Source organism: Camelus dromedarius, chromosome 11, assembly GCF_036321535.1.
Source record: "Camelus dromedarius isolate mCamDro1 chromosome 11, mCamDro1.pat, whole genome shotgun sequence".
Taxonomy (NCBI): Eukaryota; Metazoa; Chordata; class Mammalia; order Artiodactyla; family Camelidae; genus Camelus; species Camelus dromedarius.
Window position 1 is genome coordinate 286303 of NC_087446.1, and position 17667 is coordinate 303969.

The 17667-nt window shown below is 58.3% G+C and overlaps 2 protein-coding genes across 5 annotated transcripts; one reads left to right on the forward strand and one right to left on the reverse strand.

Moving 5' to 3' along the window:
* Window positions 1-75: 75 nt before the first annotated feature.
* On the reverse strand, window positions 76-12081 carry NCAPH2 (non-SMC condensin II complex subunit H2). Of its 3 annotated transcripts, none has more exons than XM_064491316.1 (20): window positions 11855-12081; window positions 7292-7393; window positions 4656-4711; window positions 4467-4548; window positions 4323-4391; window positions 4121-4200; window positions 3909-4042; window positions 3532-3615; window positions 3041-3171; window positions 2257-2310; window positions 1945-2011; window positions 1695-1802; window positions 1542-1595; window positions 1318-1388; window positions 1142-1235; window positions 985-1053; window positions 834-889; window positions 652-753; window positions 411-560; window positions 76-308 (listed from the first exon to the last, which is right to left on the reverse strand). In XM_064491316.1, the coding sequence occupies exons 1-20, from the start codon at window positions 11960-11962 to the stop codon at window positions 201-203; spliced, it is 1779 nt and encodes a 592-aa protein (XP_064347386.1). In that variant the 5' UTR covers window positions 11963-12081; the 3' UTR covers window positions 76-200. The 3 variants fall into 3 exon arrangements, with proteins under 3 accessions (XP_064347386.1, XP_010998297.3, XP_064347387.1); XM_010999995.3 differs by having other exon boundaries at window positions 76-341; window positions 11855-12080; XM_064491317.1 differs by lacking the exon at window positions 2257-2310 and having other exon boundaries at window positions 76-341; window positions 11855-12080.
* A 146-nt stretch (window positions 12082-12227) lies between these two features.
* On the forward strand, window positions 12228-16948 carry LMF2 (lipase maturation factor 2). 2 transcript variants are annotated; one of them, XM_031463569.2, is made up of 14 exons: window positions 12228-12381; window positions 12923-13176; window positions 13308-13336; window positions 13473-13690; window positions 13766-13944; window positions 14382-14523; window positions 14674-14808; window positions 14897-15002; window positions 15076-15172; window positions 15254-15436; window positions 15546-15714; window positions 15829-15940; window positions 16029-16125; window positions 16211-16948. In XM_031463569.2, the coding sequence occupies exons 1-14, from the start codon at window positions 12288-12290 to the stop codon at window positions 16493-16495; spliced, it is 2100 nt and encodes a 699-aa protein (XP_031319429.2). In that variant the 5' UTR covers window positions 12228-12287; the 3' UTR covers window positions 16496-16948. The 2 variants fall into 2 exon arrangements, with proteins under 2 accessions (XP_031319429.2, XP_064347390.1); XM_064491320.1 differs by lacking the exons at window positions 12923-13176; window positions 13308-13336; window positions 13473-13690 and having other exon boundaries at window positions 12244-12381; window positions 16211-16635.
* Window positions 16949-17667: the final 719 nt, after the last annotated feature.

Consider the following 17667-nt stretch of genomic DNA (forward strand, 5'->3'; position numbering starts at 1 on the left):
GTTGCTCCCTGAGGTGCAGGAGATGGCCAGCCCTTTCCTCCACACAGAACAGTTTTGTAAAGGTTTTTTAAGGGATTGGTGGGATGGCAACACTTTATTAGGCTGGGCCAGCCAGGAAGCAAGGCGAGGTGAGCAGATGCATGCCCAGCACCGTGGCAGACAGGGCTCCAGGGCCCACTCCTGGTCTCAGTGCTCCCTGCTCAGGGCTGGGCCATGGAGGGGGCGGCATACGTCTGGAAGCGCTTGTGGGCCCGCTGGTATGTGAGCAGTCTCAGGGACATGGTGTCCACAGCTGCCTCCAGCCCCGGCTGCTGGGTGATCTCCACCGTGTGGTCGTTGGCCTGGAGGGACAACATATCAGCAGAGACCAGGGACCACCCTCCCCACACACAGGCTCCTAGGCCACTCACCAGCTGCAGGGAGGCCAGCATGGAGCGACACACCTCGAAGGCAGGCTGCCCGGCCACCAACTCCGCAAAGGGACACCACTGGTTGAGTTGCCTGAACCTTGAGACCACCTGGTCCCCATAGGTGTGGATGTCAAAAGGCATGTGCTGCTCCTGCAAAAGGGAGGGGCACAGTCCTGGGGCTAGCCCACCAGGCAGTGGGATGCTCCTGTTCTCAGCCAGAGGCCCAACCAGCACACCTCACCTGCTCCTGGAGCAGGGGCTGGATGGTGTCTTCCCACTCCCTGATGCGCTGGCTCAGCTCTGTCTCCTGGACAAACTTCTGAGACGTGGTGATGAAGAGCTCCTAGGGGCGGGCCAGGGGCTGTATCGCCTTCTGTGCAGGGGCCCCTCTCCCCACTCCCCACAGCTCCCACCTGGGCCTACCACATTCCTTCGGACCAGTTCCTCATAGCTCAGGGACGCCGGCATGGCTTCTGCTTCTGGACAGTGGGCAGCTGTGAGCCACAACCTCTCCTTCCTCCCGTTTTCAGAGCCCCTCATGGCCCGCCAGCCAGCAGCCCACTCCCAGACCTACCTAGGTCTCCATCTTCCTCGGGCTTTGCCCCCTCAGGCTCTGCATACTCCTCAGGCTCTAGAAAGTCACCTGTTGGGAGCAGAGGACCCCAGCAGGAAGCCGGTCAGCCGGCAGCAGGTGCTGAGTCCCGACCTGGCCTGCCCCAGTAGGTGCCCACCTGCCACTCCCAGATCCTCTAAGGAGTCCTCCAGGCGGTCCTCCTCCGCAGGCCATAGCCCCTCCTCGGTCCTTGGCGGCCACCGCTCAGCCACCTGTACAGAGAGAGCATCTGAGAGGCACTGCTGTCTCCCACCAGTGGGGCCAAGTGTGGTCTAGACAGTGGCCAGTACTTGCCTCCCTCCTCTGCAGCTTCCGCAGGGTCTCCAGTTGCTCCTTCACGTGCCTCCAGTACAGATCCTCCATGTCTGCACACAAAGGCCTTGTGAGAGGGGGCTCCCACAACCCGCCTGGGTCCACCCTAGTCCACCCAGGGCCTCGGGTATTCCTGGGCTGAGGGGAGGGGGCAGAGTGTGGGGCCCTCATCCCCCAGGAGAGCACACAGAAGGCCCCCACCTCACCTGCAAAGGAGGGGCCCTTCCGCCGGGGACTCCTGCTGTCAGCGTGGTCAGCATCTACAAGAGGACTGGGTCAGCAGGAGTTAAGCCAATGGCCCGCAAGCCACACCTGGACCCTCAGCCCTGGCCCAGGCCCAGGCCCACAGCCCCACGCACAGGCAGCCAGGTACCACTGGTGGAAGTCCTGCAGCTTGGCCGTGCCCTTCCTCTTGCGCTTCTGTCCCGGAGCCGCCTCCACACAGGGGGGCACGGAGTAGGGCCTACCTGGGGGCAGGCAGACAGTCTTAGAGCACAACCATGGCCCAGGGCAGGCCACTGTGCCCACATGCCCTAGGAGCCCCAGCCTCCATGCAGGCCAAGTGAGCCCCACTCGGGTGCCCAAAGGGAGTGCCCCTCCCCCAGTTACCTTTCCTGAAGGGCTTCGAGTCCAGGGAGTCGAAGGGGTCCAGGCCCTGCCAGGGGTCTGGGGTCTCCTGAGCACAGAGCACAAGCAGACACGAGAATATGGTAGACAGGAACCCTCCCCCAGTCTGGACACACAGGGAGAGAGATGCCCAAGCGAAGTTCAATTATGAGGCAAGGAATATTCCTCACAAGCCAGGCGCAGGGCCTCAGGCTAGGAGCCTGGCATCCAAGAGCGCTGGCAGCAGTGAGGCGGTGGGTTGTGGGCCTCAAGCACGCATGCCCTCCCTGGGGTCCAGACCCCACGACCCCTCACCTTCAGCCGGGAGGCAGGCTCCCGCAGCAGGCACTTCCTGGGCTGGGTGATGCCCTGCAGAGAAATGCCTGGATTCCCCTCTCTCCTCCACCTGAGGCTCCAGCAAACCCCCCCCCCCCATAGCAGCTCTGCTCTGGGCCAGACACCAAGAACCCTGCAGGGACCCTGGGGGTGGGGCAGGAAGTTCAAGTAGTTCAGTGACAAAACTAAAGCAAAAATTCTAGGAAAAACGTTAAGAGAACACACAAACTAGTAAATTAGTGATCATGGGGTACTTTTTCTCAAAAAAAATACAAAAAAAAAAAATATGATAAACATCTATGCATCTACTAACCAAAGTTATCAAATGTTAATAGTTTCTCCTGAGCGTAACAAGGTTTTTTCTTATAACGAACAAAAAGATTTCTTAGCTCTAGGCTAGGGCACAGAGCTGACCCTCGGGGGGAGAGGGAGGCAGGCCCCTTGGTGCCGGCCAGCCTGACCTCAGGGGCGTCAGCTCAAGGCCAGCTGCCACTCAGAGGAGCAGCCAAGAGCACCAGAGGGCATGAGAAGCAGCAGCTGCTCAGAGAAGGGAGGGACATGAAAGCCACCGCTCAAAAGGGCTGGGTGCAGGACCAGTCCAGGGTGGCTGAAGGACACACCCACTGCCCTGGTGTGCAAGGACCAGAGAGGCAGAGTGGGGCAGAGACCATGGGATTGCCTTTCCTGGATAAGCGTGGCTGCCCCCCGCCAGGGCTGGCCTGGCTGAGGGCTGAAGCTTGGCAGGCCTCACTGTGGGTCCCACCTGCTCTGGACTCCTGGGCTCCTGGGGCTCCATAGGGACCTCGGGGGCCACGGCCTCGGGGAGCACTGCCGCCCCCTCTGCATCCTCTTCGTCATCCCTATATCCAGGCACTGGGCCTTCCAGAGAGGTGCCTGGGCAGGGAAGCAAGAAACTGGTCAGTCCCAGGGAGCCTGAAGACCAGACAGCAAATGGGGAGCTGCCTCCCCCTCAGCTGCATCTGTCAGAACCAGAGAGAACAGCAGAGCATGTTACACTCTCATCTGCTGCTGCGTCTCATTTGGTTCATTTTATGCGTTAGAAATTTTCCTCTTTAAATGCTGCCACCTATGTCTGCCTGGAGAGGAGGGGGTGGGTCCAAACCTCAGAGGCCTGCCCCAATGCCTCACCCTCAACAAGGGGGCAGAGGTGGGCAGGCTGGGCTGCCTGAGTGCAACCCCAAGCAGAGTCCCCCTACTCCCACCCACAAGTCCACCAGGGAGCTCTCTCCTCACCTGGCTCCTGGGAGACGCTGAGTACAGGGGCCAGACTTCTGCACACAGAGACTTCCATTGGCTGCTCCTCAGCTCTCCCAGCCACTAGGAAAGACGGGGGATTGAACGGGGTAGGCCCAACTCCCCTGCAGAAGGCCCCTCCCAGGGGCCCGGCAGAGCCAGGGCTGGGGAGGGGAGCACAGCGCAGGTGCAGGACTCAGGCACCCTGGGACGGAACTGGCTGTGGGCAAAGATGGGCAAAGGGGCCCTGTCTTCAGAGTGGGTGCCCGGTGAGGGAGGGACTCCCAGATCCAGAGCTGGTGAGCACAGGGTACCTGACAAATAGCCCACCCCAAAGACCCTGCCTTCCCACCAGGCCCCTGGTGCCCAAGCCTCACACTTCTGGTCCCTCGGCAGCAGGGCCTCCATAGGGGACATGCCCCCTGGCTCCAACATGAAGGCTCCTCCGGGGTGGGGGGTGCACGTATTCATCCTGAAATCCTTCCGGCTGGCCAGGACCTCCCCATGACAGCTGTGCTAGCAGAAACACAGGCAGTAGAGCCCCCTCCCAGCATACCCCAGCCCCCGCCCACTGGGCTCAGGCCCCCACCTGTATAGGGGGTTACTGTTCTTCTCCATCTCATCCGGGGCTACCAGGGCCATAGGCAGGAGGGGGACGATGAGGGTGTCCTGCACAGAGGCCGAGAACAGGTGGGCCGTGGATCTGGGCAGGGAGCCCATGTGCACAACACCACCTTCCAACACCCCCATCAGCTAAGTGTGGCCCCCACCCACAGGGGAGGGGCACTCACACTGGGGGCCTGATCACCCCTCAGATCCACGTTAGTGCGGGAGTCGGGGAGGTCATCCAGCAACAGGAACTGTGGGGAGACCAAGAGCTCAGGGGTGTGCTCAGCAGGTGCAGCGGCCAACGCCACGCACCCCAAAAATCTCACCTCATCCTCCTCCCTGGGGGCCCTAGAGCTGCCATCCCCGTCGGCCCCGTCTTCCCGGGCAGAGGAGAGCTGCTTGGCCCGCCTGAGAGAGAGTCAGCATGTGAGCATCACTGAGGCTGCAGGACCTCCCCGCCCCACACACAGCAGACACGCAGGCCCCATCTCCTGCCGTGTGCTTCTAGTACTCACTTCTTGCCGGAGATGAAATCGAGAGCCTGGTAGACCAGCGAGTAGAGGTATTCCACCTGCCAACCATAAGTAAGACTTGAGGACGCAGAACAGAGGGTCCCACCCAAAATGCTCAGGGCCCTCTCCAAAACCTCCAGCACAATTCCACCCAATCTGGCTGCCAAAAGCACTTCTTCAATTGAACCAGTACATTTCATCAGAACTACCTGAGGGCCGAAGCTCCCTGCTGCTCCTCCTCTGTCCCCTCACACCACACAGCAGCAGCAGGCGTGGCCACTGCAGTGCGTGGCACCCACCCCGCTCCAAACGCAGCCCTGTGTGCCCTCCCTCTAGGCACCCCAACCAGCCTGCCTGCAGCCTGCATCCGTGCTGCCCCCAGCCAGCACCCCATGCACTGCCCCTGCAGGCTCAGCCCACCGCCTCCCCCTCCCAGGGGCACCTGTGAGTCTCCACTGGCCCCAGCACAGCTCCAGCCACAGTCTGGGATGCCCCACTGTCAGGGTGAGGGTTGGGATTTTCCAGATCCTGACCACAAAGCACTCACCAGTAGGGCAGGGATAAGGGCTGCCTCTGGGCTACTCCCTCCAGGCTGACATGCCTAACACAACAGCGAGCAAAACCTGACCCACAGATCCCACGCGCCAGAAACAATACACATGCGCTTCTGCAGGTGTCTGCCACACACACGGGCCTCTGCTTCGTCTCATCTCATCTGTCCGAGTCACCAGCTCTTGCTATTCTCACTGTGCACGAGGGTCAACTGAGACTCGGAAACAAGGTAACCTCGGTCTGTGGGAGCCCAGGGACCTGCGCCCGGGGGTGCAGGAGTCCAGCGCTGCACTACCGAACACAGCAGCCTCAGCCACGTGTGGCTTTATCGATTCAAGTTTAATTTAAAGTGAGTAAAACTCAAGACTCTTCCGTCACACTGGCCATGTCTCAGGGGCTCAGGAGCACACATACATGACAGCACAGATCATACTTCCATCCCCCCAGAAAGCCCACTGGTCAGTGCTGACTACGGCCTGCACACCTCACACACGCCTTGCAGACCCCATGCTAACGTGTCACTACACTTGTTTCACCACATACTTGTCTATCAGTTCACCTTACGTTTTCTGCTTTCAAAGTTAGTTGTAGACACTCCTCCTTAAGACAAGCACAAGATACAGGAATCTGACTTCATGGAATTATGCAGGACAAACACCAACGAAATCTCAGGCTGTCTTGATGTCTCCTGGTGCCGAGGTAGGTCCACTCCACCCCACACACATGGGCTACCTTCCCTCCTGTCTGGTTGGGACCCCACTACCGAGCTCCTCAGTACACTCCTGAACTCTCCCCTCCTGGGCACCTTTTAGTCCCCACCCCCCAACTAGATGCCAGTTTTGGACCAGCACTGTGGTCCACAATCCTCGCTCTCATACTCGGGGCAGCTGAGCACTGCTGGAAGGAAGTCTCATAAATGTGGCCACTGGTCCCCGTGCAGACAGCATGGTGCATGGGCTCTTCCCCAGACTAGCAATGCTTTCCATTAACCTTTTATTTTGCATTCCCCTCAGCAAAAAAAAAATGTTGAACTTTTGCCAAACTTCACTCTCCAAATTTCTGTCCAGTCACTGATGGTCAGTAGTTGACTTACATTCTCCATCATGAAGACCAGGACCTTTGGCATGAACCCCCAGAGCCGGTGCCCAACTTTGCTACATAGACATTCGTCTCCCCTGTGTCTTGAGAGGAGGTGTCTTTCCCTCTTCAAGGCAAGCCGGTCAGCCCAGGTCCCTGACCCTGGGACTCTGTCTCACCCATTTTCCTCTCCCTGCTCCCCTTCCCTGTCCCCCCAACCCAGGCCAGCCACCCCTAGCTCTGTGGTTTTCGCTCCTGGCCGTCACTGAGGATATTTCAAGAAATCCTGCTACCTGCCTGTGTGCCCCCCACCCCCAGGATTCTGGATCTGCTTTACTCTGTTGGGTGCGGTCCAGGCCCTGGTAGCCATCCCAACTGGAGCCTGGGTGGAGAGCCACTGCTTTAGTTACCACCCAATCTCTTCCCTCCCTTTCAGTAAAATTTCTCAAGAGGAACCCACATTTACTGTGTCCTTTCTCATCTCTCATTACCCCCCATCTCCAGCAGTCTGGCTCTCCATTCACTAAACTCCCTGGCGACTTTCTCACTGCAGACCCCACAGATACCTGGAAGTCCTTACTGTATGGATCAAATTAACTTCAACCTTTTTGGTCTTTTTTCTTCAGCCTTGAGATTCCCTGTTACTGTGACTTCCACAACTGGACTTTTCTTGAGTTACCTTCCTCCGACCTTTCCTTCTCGTGGGCGTGTCCCAAACACTGGTTTTCCCCAGTGGTTCTGCTTTTCCTTACTCTACAACAGAGTGCGGACTCCTGCCACCTTGGACTGGGTGAGCCTTTGTTGTATGAGGCTCTCCTGTACACTGCTGGGTGTCTGGAAGTGAGCCCTGCGATTTTAAATTCAAGCTTGTTCTTTGGCATTAAAAGGTCGCAAGGAATCATAGAGGAGGCAGGTCAGAGATGGGGAGCCTGTCACCTGCCCCAGCAGGACCACAGACCTCGGTCCCATTGGATACTAAAATGCCAAGACCAAGGGCAAGTGGGACCCACCTTCTTACTGTAAACACAGGCGGAGCCCTGGATCAGCAGTGCGGCCTCAATGAAGTTCATTGTGGTTTTGCCTTCATCAAAAGAGATGCAGATCTGGTCCAGCTGCAAGACACAAGAGCAGGGTGGTGGGAAGCGAGTCTACACATACCTCTCCCTGACGGGTCCCAAGAGCAGCCCTCAGACTGACAGCTCTGGCTGTTTGGGACTCATGAGTTGTCCACTTTGGGGGACAGAAAGACAGATCTCCATGATTTCCCCTACTTCCTGTGATCTCCGAGACCTGGTGTTTTGGAAGAGGGAGGCCCCTAGAGTGCATCATCCACAAACAACCAGAGCTACACACCAGCTCCTCTCTGGAGGTGCTCCATACCGCTTCCCTCCTAGTTGAGGCCAAGTTGGGCAGACTGGCAGGAAGACCCCCACCCTGGGAGAAGGACTGGGGAGCCTCTAGGGTGAGGCAGACAGAGATAAAACACTGGGATCTCAATCCTCTGAGCAAAAAACTCAGGAAATGCTTTCAAGTGAGCCCTTTGTTCTCTGCAGCATCCAACTCTCCCAGCCTCCCGAGTCCCATTTGTAACCACCCATTAAATGTCTGTGTCCACCGACTGTATGCCAACAGTTTCCAAGCCCATCTAGACCAGCTCTCTCATCAGCTGCTGCCCACTAGGTATCGCCACTGAGATGCCACTGTCCCCAGACTTTATCTCCACCTGTAACTCAGGGTCTTCCCCACAGCCTGGCCCCTCCCCTACTCTTCTCGGGGTCAATACTTTGAAGGCCCAACATGGTTTTCAAGCTCTTCACCTTTGATCTCCATCTGCCTGGAACACCCACTCCCAGCCATGCCCACTATAAACTCTTCAGTCTCCCTCGGACATGCCTTGGGCCTTGCTGCCCTATCTGGGTGGTCCTGTCACACTGTTGGGGGTCTCTCCTCCCCCAGGGGACTGTGAGCAATGTTAGGGTAACTCCAGCCTCTAGTCCAGTCACAGTGTGATGAACAAAGTGGTGGTGTCGGGGCTGAGACAGACGGGAGAGCCTGCTCCCGGGGCAGGGGGAGGGAAAGGCCTTTCGGGAAGAGCGGCCACCACACAAAGGCACTCAGCAGACACAGGACTCAACTAGTTAGGAAAACAAGTATCACGCAAACACGTCCAAAGCAAAGGGCGTGCTGGGAGAGAGGCGGGGCTGGGGCCCCACTCTGGCACACGTTCCTGAGGACAGAGGGAGTCTGCGAGGTCAGTCTGGGAAGGAGAGGAAACAGGAGCACACCGGTCCGGGGGAGTGCAGAGCATCCTGGATGTGTGGACGTGCAGGGAGGGGACAGAAGGAGAGGGAAGCCAGGCCTCCCGGGCTCTGAGCTGAGGAGGTGGCCCTTTCCTCCAACGCTCCCAGGACCTCACATTCCATTCACCTTGTAACGACTCCTAAATGCACACTCCGGGTTGGACCTCCCACTGAAGCCCAACCCTTACGTCCAACTGCCTTCTTCAAACTCCACTGGGATGTCTTAATCGGAACTCTCACTCAACAGGTTCACACTGCTCTCTAGCTGTCCACTGCCCGCCCGCCCAGCCACCCACTAGAGACCTGGGCTCTTAGCTCCATCTCGCCTTCTCTCACAGTCCCTGTCCAACCTCTGCCCAGGTCACGCCGATCCCATGTTCCGCTTCATCCTGCCAGCCGGCTCCTCTCCACAGTGCCCGGACTCTCGCTCAGCCAGCCTCACCTCTGGCCTGCCGCCAGCACTAACTGGATTCTCCTGCCTTCCACTCACCTCCTCACACGCCAGCTAGCGCTTGTCTTAAGATCTGAGGTAGATTACCTCACCCCACTCAGAACCCTAACAGGCTTCAGCCACTCTTAGAAAAAAACCCTAACCCTAAACAGAACCCCCATCTGACAAGACTCCCCTCCAGTCCTCGGCCCTCCCCGGTGCCAAGCACGTTCCGCCCCAGAACCATAGAACACTTTTCAGCTCGCTACAAGGCCACATCTTTCATCCCAAAGTTAGGTCACAGGCACAAAAAAAAGGAAACCAAAGTTAGGTCCCCCAGTCAAACTCCTCATGGAACCCTCAACTTTCTTTTCAAACCTCTCAGCAGTTTGTGGTTACACAAAGACACACGAGTGGGGAGGAGGGTGGGCTCTGCTCTGGCACCTGCTAGCCAGGACTTTGAGCATTTAACCTCTCTACCCCTCTGTAGAACCGGTATCTGTACTAACAGGGCTCTCGTGAGGATGAAATGACTTTATATACACAAAGCACATAAAACAGTGCTTGAGTGAGCACTGAATGCATGTTATGTTTACAACTCTGGGTGGTTACTGCATTAGATCCAACTTCCCACAAGAATGAAGCAGGGACTGCTGTTCGCTTGCCACTGTTTCCTCAGTGTTTGATGGTTCTTAGCACACAACAGTCAACAATTATGAGTCAATAAATGGATGAGAGAGAACTACAACATAAAATGTGTTTTTAAAAAAAGAAGAAAAGTATTCTGGTAGCTGTGTGTAAAATGAAAGGAGGAGGAAAACAAAACCAGAGGCAGGGAAACCAGGGCTTCACAGGGCAGAGAAGGTTTGGAAAAGCAGACCTACGAAGCAGGAGGGGAGCTGACCAAGAAAGGAAGTAGGTTTACCAGGCACCCCCAAGCACCCTGCTCCATGTGGAAGCCTGAATTTGCAGTAGCCCCACCTGGCACAGTTCTCTGCATTCTCTCAGGAGATTGTACGTTCAAGCATGTAAGGCCCATCATCAGATCAACTGTTCTTTTAACAAACATTTATTCTGCACCTACTATGTGCTAGGCGTTCTATTAAGCAAAGGGAAGAGCGCATGAACATGGTCCCTGTCCTCCCAGAATTTACATGCTGGCGTGGAAACAGACCACAAACAAGGTACAGAACAGCCTGTAATGAGCATTCTAAAATACAGAAGGCACTACCAGAGAGAACTATTTTAGACACAGTGGTCAGCTGGCATTTACACTGAAACATACAGGACAACAAGGAATCAGTCATAAAAAGAACTGGCGAAGAATATTCCCCAGCAAAGGCAAAAAATATAAAAACCCTCAGCAAAGAATGAGCTTGGGTGTTGCAGACTAACTGGCTGGAAAGAACAGGTGAAGAGCCTAAGACAAGGCGAAAGCAGTGAGCAATGCCAGATTCAGAGAAGGGAGGTTTGTTTTTTATTTGGGGGTGGTGGGTATTAGGTTGATTTACTTGTTTATTTTTAATGAAGGTACCGGGGATTGAACTCAGGACCTCGTGCAGAGCTAATCCACCACTGAGCTGTTCCCCTCACTCCCAGAGAAGGAAGTTTGGATTTTATTCTGAGAGCAGTGGAAAGCCACTGAGAGGTTTTAGCCAGGGCAGTGCTGTAGTCTGATTTTAACTTTAAAGAATAATACTTGTAGCTGGGTGGAGCATGAATTGCATAGGGCCAAAAACAACAGTAGGGAGTCTGGGAAGGAAGGTTTTTACATGAATCTGAGCCAGAGGGTGGCCTGAACCAGAGAAAAAGGAAAACGGGTGAATTCAAGTGAAATTCTGATGGCATAACTGACAGAACTCATGGGTGAACTGGTGTGGAGTGTGCTTTTCTTAGCTTTCCCTTGGTTAACAGTGGTGCCATGTACCAGGATCAGGAACACTGGGATTTGAGCAGGAAAATAAAGAGCTTTCCTTTAAGCATATTAAGTCTGAGATGCTTGTGTGACATCTAAGTGGAACGTCAAGATGTAGCTGTAAACACAAAACAGATTCAGAGAAAAGGCCTGGAATGTAAATATAAATGGGAGGAGGGCAGGGGGAAAATAAACCAATTTAGGAGTTGTCCTCATACACGAGATACCTAAAGTCATGGAAATAAATTAGATTGTTTAGGGGAAGTGTGTAGAGAGATGGCTCAGGCCACACCCTGAGGAGCTCAACACTGAGACTGGAGAGAAACAGTCAGCAATGAAATTAGAAGAAAATCAGAATACCAAAACCTGTTTCAAAAAAGAGGGTGTGGTCAGCCCAACAAATGCTGCTAGGATGACACTTGTGGTGACCCTTGGATTTGGTAAGAGGGAGGTCATTACTGATCTAAGCAAGAGCAACACAAGTGCGCTGAGGAGTAAAAGTGAAGTACAGAAATGCGGCGGACAGCTCCTTAACGAGGTCTAGACATAGTTGTCAAATATGGAGAAAAGATTAATGGTGATGCGATGAACATGGCAGTAGCCTGAAACTGGTTTGAAAATCTAAGATAAGAAATCTCTTATATCATGATCCAGATCTCTCACACACCCAAACATGCACACAAATTCTATTCTACTCTATTATAGAAAAGTGCTGGTCACCACCCACTAAATCAATTTCAGTGCTCACTGGACCTGTAATGACAGTTCCAGCTTAATCTAATAAGGGATGTCTTCTCGGGGCAGAAATGGATAAAAGAAACGAGCCTGAGGACGAGTGCGGTTAGAGCGCCGGACGGACACACACCAGGAGGCGGCGGGGATGCCCGGCAGCTCGCGCCCCGCGCCACTCCCCGGGGGCCGCCCTCACCTCCTCCAGATATTCGCCCAGCTGGGCCGCCACGTCCACCTCCCAGTTCTTGGTGAGGTCCCGAATGGGCTGTAGGAGATGGGCGAAGCGCGCCTCCACGTCCTCCATGTCCGGGAGGGGCCGGGTTGGCCCGGGGACCACAGCTCCGGCTTGGAGGGGGCCAGTAGCCTCAGCCCGCCACTAGTTCTGGCGCCATTTTGCTGTTCCCGCCCAGGAAACGATGTAGCTCAGGGCGACCCGCGCACACCTCTGACGTACAGCGGCCGAAGCGCGACGGAAGTGACCTCAGCGGGGGGGGGGGGGGCGGGGCACGTGTGGGGGCGGGGCGTGTGCCGGCGTGGGGACGGATGGGCGGGGTTTGCAGTTGCCGCCGCGGAGCGGGGCGGGGCCGGGCGTGACCCCGGGCTCCAGTCCAGCCCGCCGCGTAGCGGACATGGCGGGCTCCCGGCTCCCACGGCAGCTCTTTCTCCAGGGCATGGCTGCCGTCTTCATGTTTGCCTTCGCTTCCCTCTACACGCAGATCCCAGGTGAGGGCGCGGGCGGCACACCCCCAGCCTGCGCCATATGACCCCTCATCTCCCCACCGGACACTCCGCTGTCCCGGGGTAGAGGGGTGAGGTCCAGGCCCTGATGCTTGGGGTAGGGGGCTGCGGTTCGTGTTCTGCAGGCCGCGAGGGTGTGGGCGGTGGGAAGGTGTGCAATGGTCCGTCTCCAGTAGGGTTCCGGGTTCTGACCTGCGGCGGGGGTGACCTGAGGTGGGGGTGGGCCAGACCTAGTAGGCTGGTGAGAGAGAAGGCTCTGACCTGAAGGAAAGGGGAACAGGGATGTGCTGGTGGCAGACCCTGACCTGCGGAGTCGAGCAGGCCTTCTGGGGCCTGACCTTGGTTGGGATGTTAGCTGGTTCTGGCCTGAGTGGATCTGGAGAGTCTGCAGGCCTTGATCGGGGGGTGGGGGGGGGGGGCAGAGTCTGCAGTCTGCCTGTCATGACCTAGGTCTCAGGGGGAGGTGGGGGCGGTCTAACCTTGGTGGGCAGTGTCCAGGGCCTAGCCCTGACATGCCCTCCCACAGGCCTATATGGTCCTGAGGGCATCCTCCCTGCACGGAGGACCCTGAGGCCGCAGGGAAAGGGACGCTGGCAGCAGCTGTGGGAGACCCCGACACTGCTCTGGGAGGCGCCACTGCTGGGGCTGGACACAGCCCAGGGCCTGGAGCTTCTGAGCCTGCTGGGCACCCTGCTGGCCCTGGGTGCACTGCTGCTGCCCCAGCTGCGCCACCTCCTCACCTACCTGCTGCTCTGGGCCGCCTACCTGTCTGCCTGCCAGGCAAGTGCCCCTCTGGGACCCTTGTCACCAACTCAGTCCAGGCCCATCCATCCTCCACCCCACCCCATCTCTGCCTTGCCTGCCTCTGCAGACACACACCCCCTGCTCCCTGACAGCCCTTCTCCCTGCAGGTGGGCCAGGTGTTTCTTTATTTCCAGTGGTGAGTGACTGTTGGGTGTGGGGCTTCAGGAGGCTGGGTGGGTGGGATGGGTGGGGTGCTTGTCTCTCTGGGAGGACCCCCGGGGGGAGCAGTCTTGATGGGGAGGGGCCCTTTGTGCTACTCTTTCTCCCCACAGGGATTCCCTGCTGCTGGAGACTGGGTTCCTGGCTGTGCTAGTGGCCCCTCTGAGGCAGCCCCCCCACCACAAGCAGGCTCCCCAGGGCAGGGTGGCAGGGGCCTCACCCCACGAAGGCCTACCCTTCTGGCTCGTACGCTGGCTGCTGTTTCGTCTCATGTTTGCATCGGGCGTGGTCAAGCTGACCAGCCGTTGCCCCGCATGGTGGGGGCTCACCGGTGAGGGTCCCTGCCTGGACATGGGGCCATCTTGGGGGCTCTGCCCAGCTCTGATCACCTGCCTGTTACCTGCAGCCCTCACCTACCACTATGAGACGCAGTGCCTGCCCACACCAGCCTCCTGGTTCGCCCACCACCTGCCTATCTGGCTGCACAGGCTCTGCGTGGTGGCCACCTTCCTCATCGAGATCGCAGTGCCCCCTCTGTTCTTCGCTCCTGTTCGCCGCCTGCGCTTGGCTGCCTTTTACTCCCAGGTGGGTGGGGTCCTCAGCCATCAGAGAGACATGGCCTTCTTCTGCACTGCTCAGAGGGCCCAGAGAGCGGGGATGGGGTGTCTGGTGCCAGCAGTTTCAGAAAGGCTTCATGGGCAGAGGAACACATTAGCTTGAGGTGCGAAGCTGTGCCTGTGGGGCAAGGCTGCAGCCTCGCTGGAGGCTGTTCACCTTAAGTTAGCAGGGGCAGGTGGGGAAGGGCCACACGAGGCATGCTGAGCTTGGTGAGGAGCCAAGGAAGGTGCGAGCAGGGGGCGAGAACAGTTGGAGTGGGAACAGCAGAGGCCAGGAGGTGATGAGGAGGGCACAGGGGCCTGAAGGAGAGACCCGGGTGTGGGGCGCAGAGGGGCCTGGAAGCAGGCTCTGAAGGGCCCAGGAAGGGGGCGGCCCTGGGAACCCTGAGTCCAGCCCCTCCCCAGGTCTTGCTGCAAGTCCTGATTATCATCACGGGCAACTATAACTTCTTCAACCTGCTCACCCTGGTGCTCACCACTGCCCTCCTGGATGATGCTCACCTGCCTGCGAAGTTGGGTAACAGCCGCCGCAGGAGGACGCCCACCTGTGAGTGTCAGCCTGTCCCAGGCAGCTAGCCATCCTCACACCTGCTGCCCGCCAGGGTGGTGCCAACACCCCCAAGTGACCCCAGCCCCCGGCCATATATGGACCCTCCAGCCCTGTTCCCAGCCGACCGATGACTGTCTTGCCCTCCAGCCTGGCCCAAGGCTCTGCTGGCCATGCTGTCCCTGCTCCTGGAATTGGCAGTCTACGGGCTGCTGGCCTACGGCATGGTACACTACTTTGGCCTGGAGGTCGACTGGGAGCAGCACACTGTTCACTCCAAAACAAGTGAGTGCCAGAGATAACCTCAGAAGGCAGGGGCTGGACCACCTTCCTCACACCCTCCAGCCCCCCTCACACCCTCTTCCTTTCACAGCCTTCACCTTCCACCAGTTCTCCCAGTGGCTAAAGACGGTGACCCTACCCACCATGTGGCTGGGGGCAGCCTCCCTTGCCTGGGAACTGCTGACTGCCTTCTGGAGGTATACTGTCTGAGGGGGTGGGATAGGGCTGTGCAGGGCAGGCCTGACTGCACTTCGGTCCCCTGCCCCCCAGGTGGACCCAGGTGCAAGGATGGCTGCAGAAGTTCTGTGCTGCAGTCCAGCTGTCCATCTTTGGCACCGCCACGGTGGCTCTGTTCATGATCAGCCTGGTGGGTAGCCCTTCAGGGGAGGGGGAGGGGTTGGGAGAGGACTGGAAGGTCTTTGCTGAGCCTCTGCGTACCTGTCTCCAGGTGCCATACTCCTACATGGAGCCCTCAACCCATGGACGTCTCTGGACTGGAGCCCACCGCCTGTTTGGCGCCGTGGAGCACCTGCAGCTGGCCAACTCCTATGGTCTCTTCCGCCGAATGACTGGTCTGGGTGGGCGGCCTGAGGTGGTGCTGGAGGGCAGCTATGACGGACATCACTGGACGGTGAGGGCACCCCCGGTCCCCTGTGAAAGGCACCAGGCTGGCTCCACAGAGTTGGGGAGAGTGGGGAACCACGTCCTACTGGCTGTGTTAAGGTGACTCTACCCGGCAGGAGATTGAGTTCATGTACAAGCCCGGAAACGTGAGCCGGCCGCCCCCCATCGTGACACCCCACCAGCCGCGCCTTGATTGGCAGATGTGGTTCGCGGCCCTGGGCCCCCACACGCACAGTCCCTGGTTCACGAGCCTGGTCCTTCGCCTGCTGCAGGGCAAGGAGCCTGGTGAGGCTGGGTTGGAGGGGTGGGGCCTTGATGGGCAAGGGGCTGGGGCAGGGCCTTGGTGGGGTGGGGCCGCGGCAGCCACCAAATGCTGAGTACCGTCCCCACCCCCCGCAGTGATCCGCCTCATCCAGAACCACGCATCTGGGTACCCCTTCCACAAGCAGCCACCAACCTATGTGCGAGCTCAGCGCTATAAGTACTGGTTCTCGCAGCCTGGGGAGCAGGGGTAAGGCCGGGTGCCAAGCCGGGTACTGGGGCCCGTGGGATGCTGGGCCTGTGCGCCGCCGCCGCCTGAGCGCCCTGTGCTGTTGCAGACAGTGGTGGCGCCGCCAGTGGGTGGAGGAATTTTTCCCACCTGTGTCCCTGGGGGACCCGACGCTGGACATGCTACTCAGGCAATTCGGCCTTCAGGTAGAAAGGTGTTAGCCAGGCTGGGGCAGATGGCAGGGTGGCCACAGGGTGGCCCCCTGAACTTTCCTCAATCCTGCCTCCACAGGACAAGAGCCCACCTCGGGCCCGCAGCTCCAGCAACACCCTGACCCAGGCCCTCCACTGGGTACGGAAACAGCTATCTCCCCTGGAGGCCCCCACTATCCTCTGGGGGCTCCTCCTGACCGTGGCAGGCATTAGGGTCATGCAGGCCCTACTGGGCCCCTGGGCCCCGCCTCTGGCCAGGGAGGAGAAGCACAGGCCAGCCCCCAGGGAGGACACTGCCAGCAAACAAGCTGCCTCAGCCCCCAACGACAGCAGTGGTTCCCAGACCCCCCGACGGAAAAAGTAGTTGCGTCCTATCAGCTGCACATCTTGAGGGGGTCGGGGTCCCAGCTCCTCTCTGGCCTTCTGCAGCAGGATACGGCCCAGCCACCGTGCCTTAGCCAACCGCCACACAGACCCAGGTTGGGGTGCTGCCCTTCTGCTCCCAGGGCCCACCTGTCCCCCCACGCCAGCCACATTCTGTCCGAGGTCACCTTCTCACCTGATCGATGGCTCAGGAGGGCCGTGTGTGACGTGGCTCGGGGTCCTTCCCAGGACGTGGTCAGCAGGCCTGTGGGAGGCTCTTTCCCTCTGCCCCTACTGTAGGGGTCCGAGTCTGATGGCCCTGGCCCCAGCCCCTGCACAAGGGATGAGGCTGACCTGCTGAGGAAGAGGTGGAAAGACGGCCCTGAGGTCATGTCCACACCAGCCTGTCCCATCATTTGGATCCGTGAGCCAATAAAGGCAATTTGTGCTTGACCATGTGCCTGACTTTTCCTTCCCACTGGGGAGGCCTGAGGACAGTGGGCCTGCCCTGCCTTGGGTGGTGGACACAGCCCAGATGCTGTCCGGCTGATAGCTGGCCTGGCTTCGTGGGTGCCTTAGCTGTCTAGTCCTCCACGTTCCCGTCTATAAAGTGAATACAAAGCCCTGGCCCAGCGCTGCCTGAGGCCCTCAGCCTCAGCCTGGCACAGCCTGGCTGACCTGTCAGCTCCACACATCAAGGCTGCGAGGCCAGGGCTAGATTGTGGAGCCTGTGAGGGCTGGAGGATTCCCCAGAACCCAGCCCCTTCCCACTCTCCTGCTCCCGCTTCCTCATCTCAGGGGACTGAAGGGTCAGCCCACTGGACCTTGCTTAGGCAGGGGTGAAGGAGGAGGGGAGGGGAGGTGGGAAGGGCGGGCATGGGCACCATGTCAGGAAGCTTGTCAGGCCCCTGGCAGAGCGGAATGGGGTATGCGTGGGGAGAGGAGCATGGAATGGAGGCCCTGGGCCAGGGGCAGAAGAGGGAGGATGCATCTGACCACCTGTATTCTGACTATTTCCTGGGAACAAGAGTTGAATGCACTGTCCAGGTTTCTGTTTGGGGATCAGTTGTCAATCAGGAGGTCACGGCCCTCCCTGTGCCTGGCTCTGTCTTCAGCCCCCACCCCTCATGCTTCACCTTACAGACCCCTGGACGGCCCTTCAAGGTGCCCAGC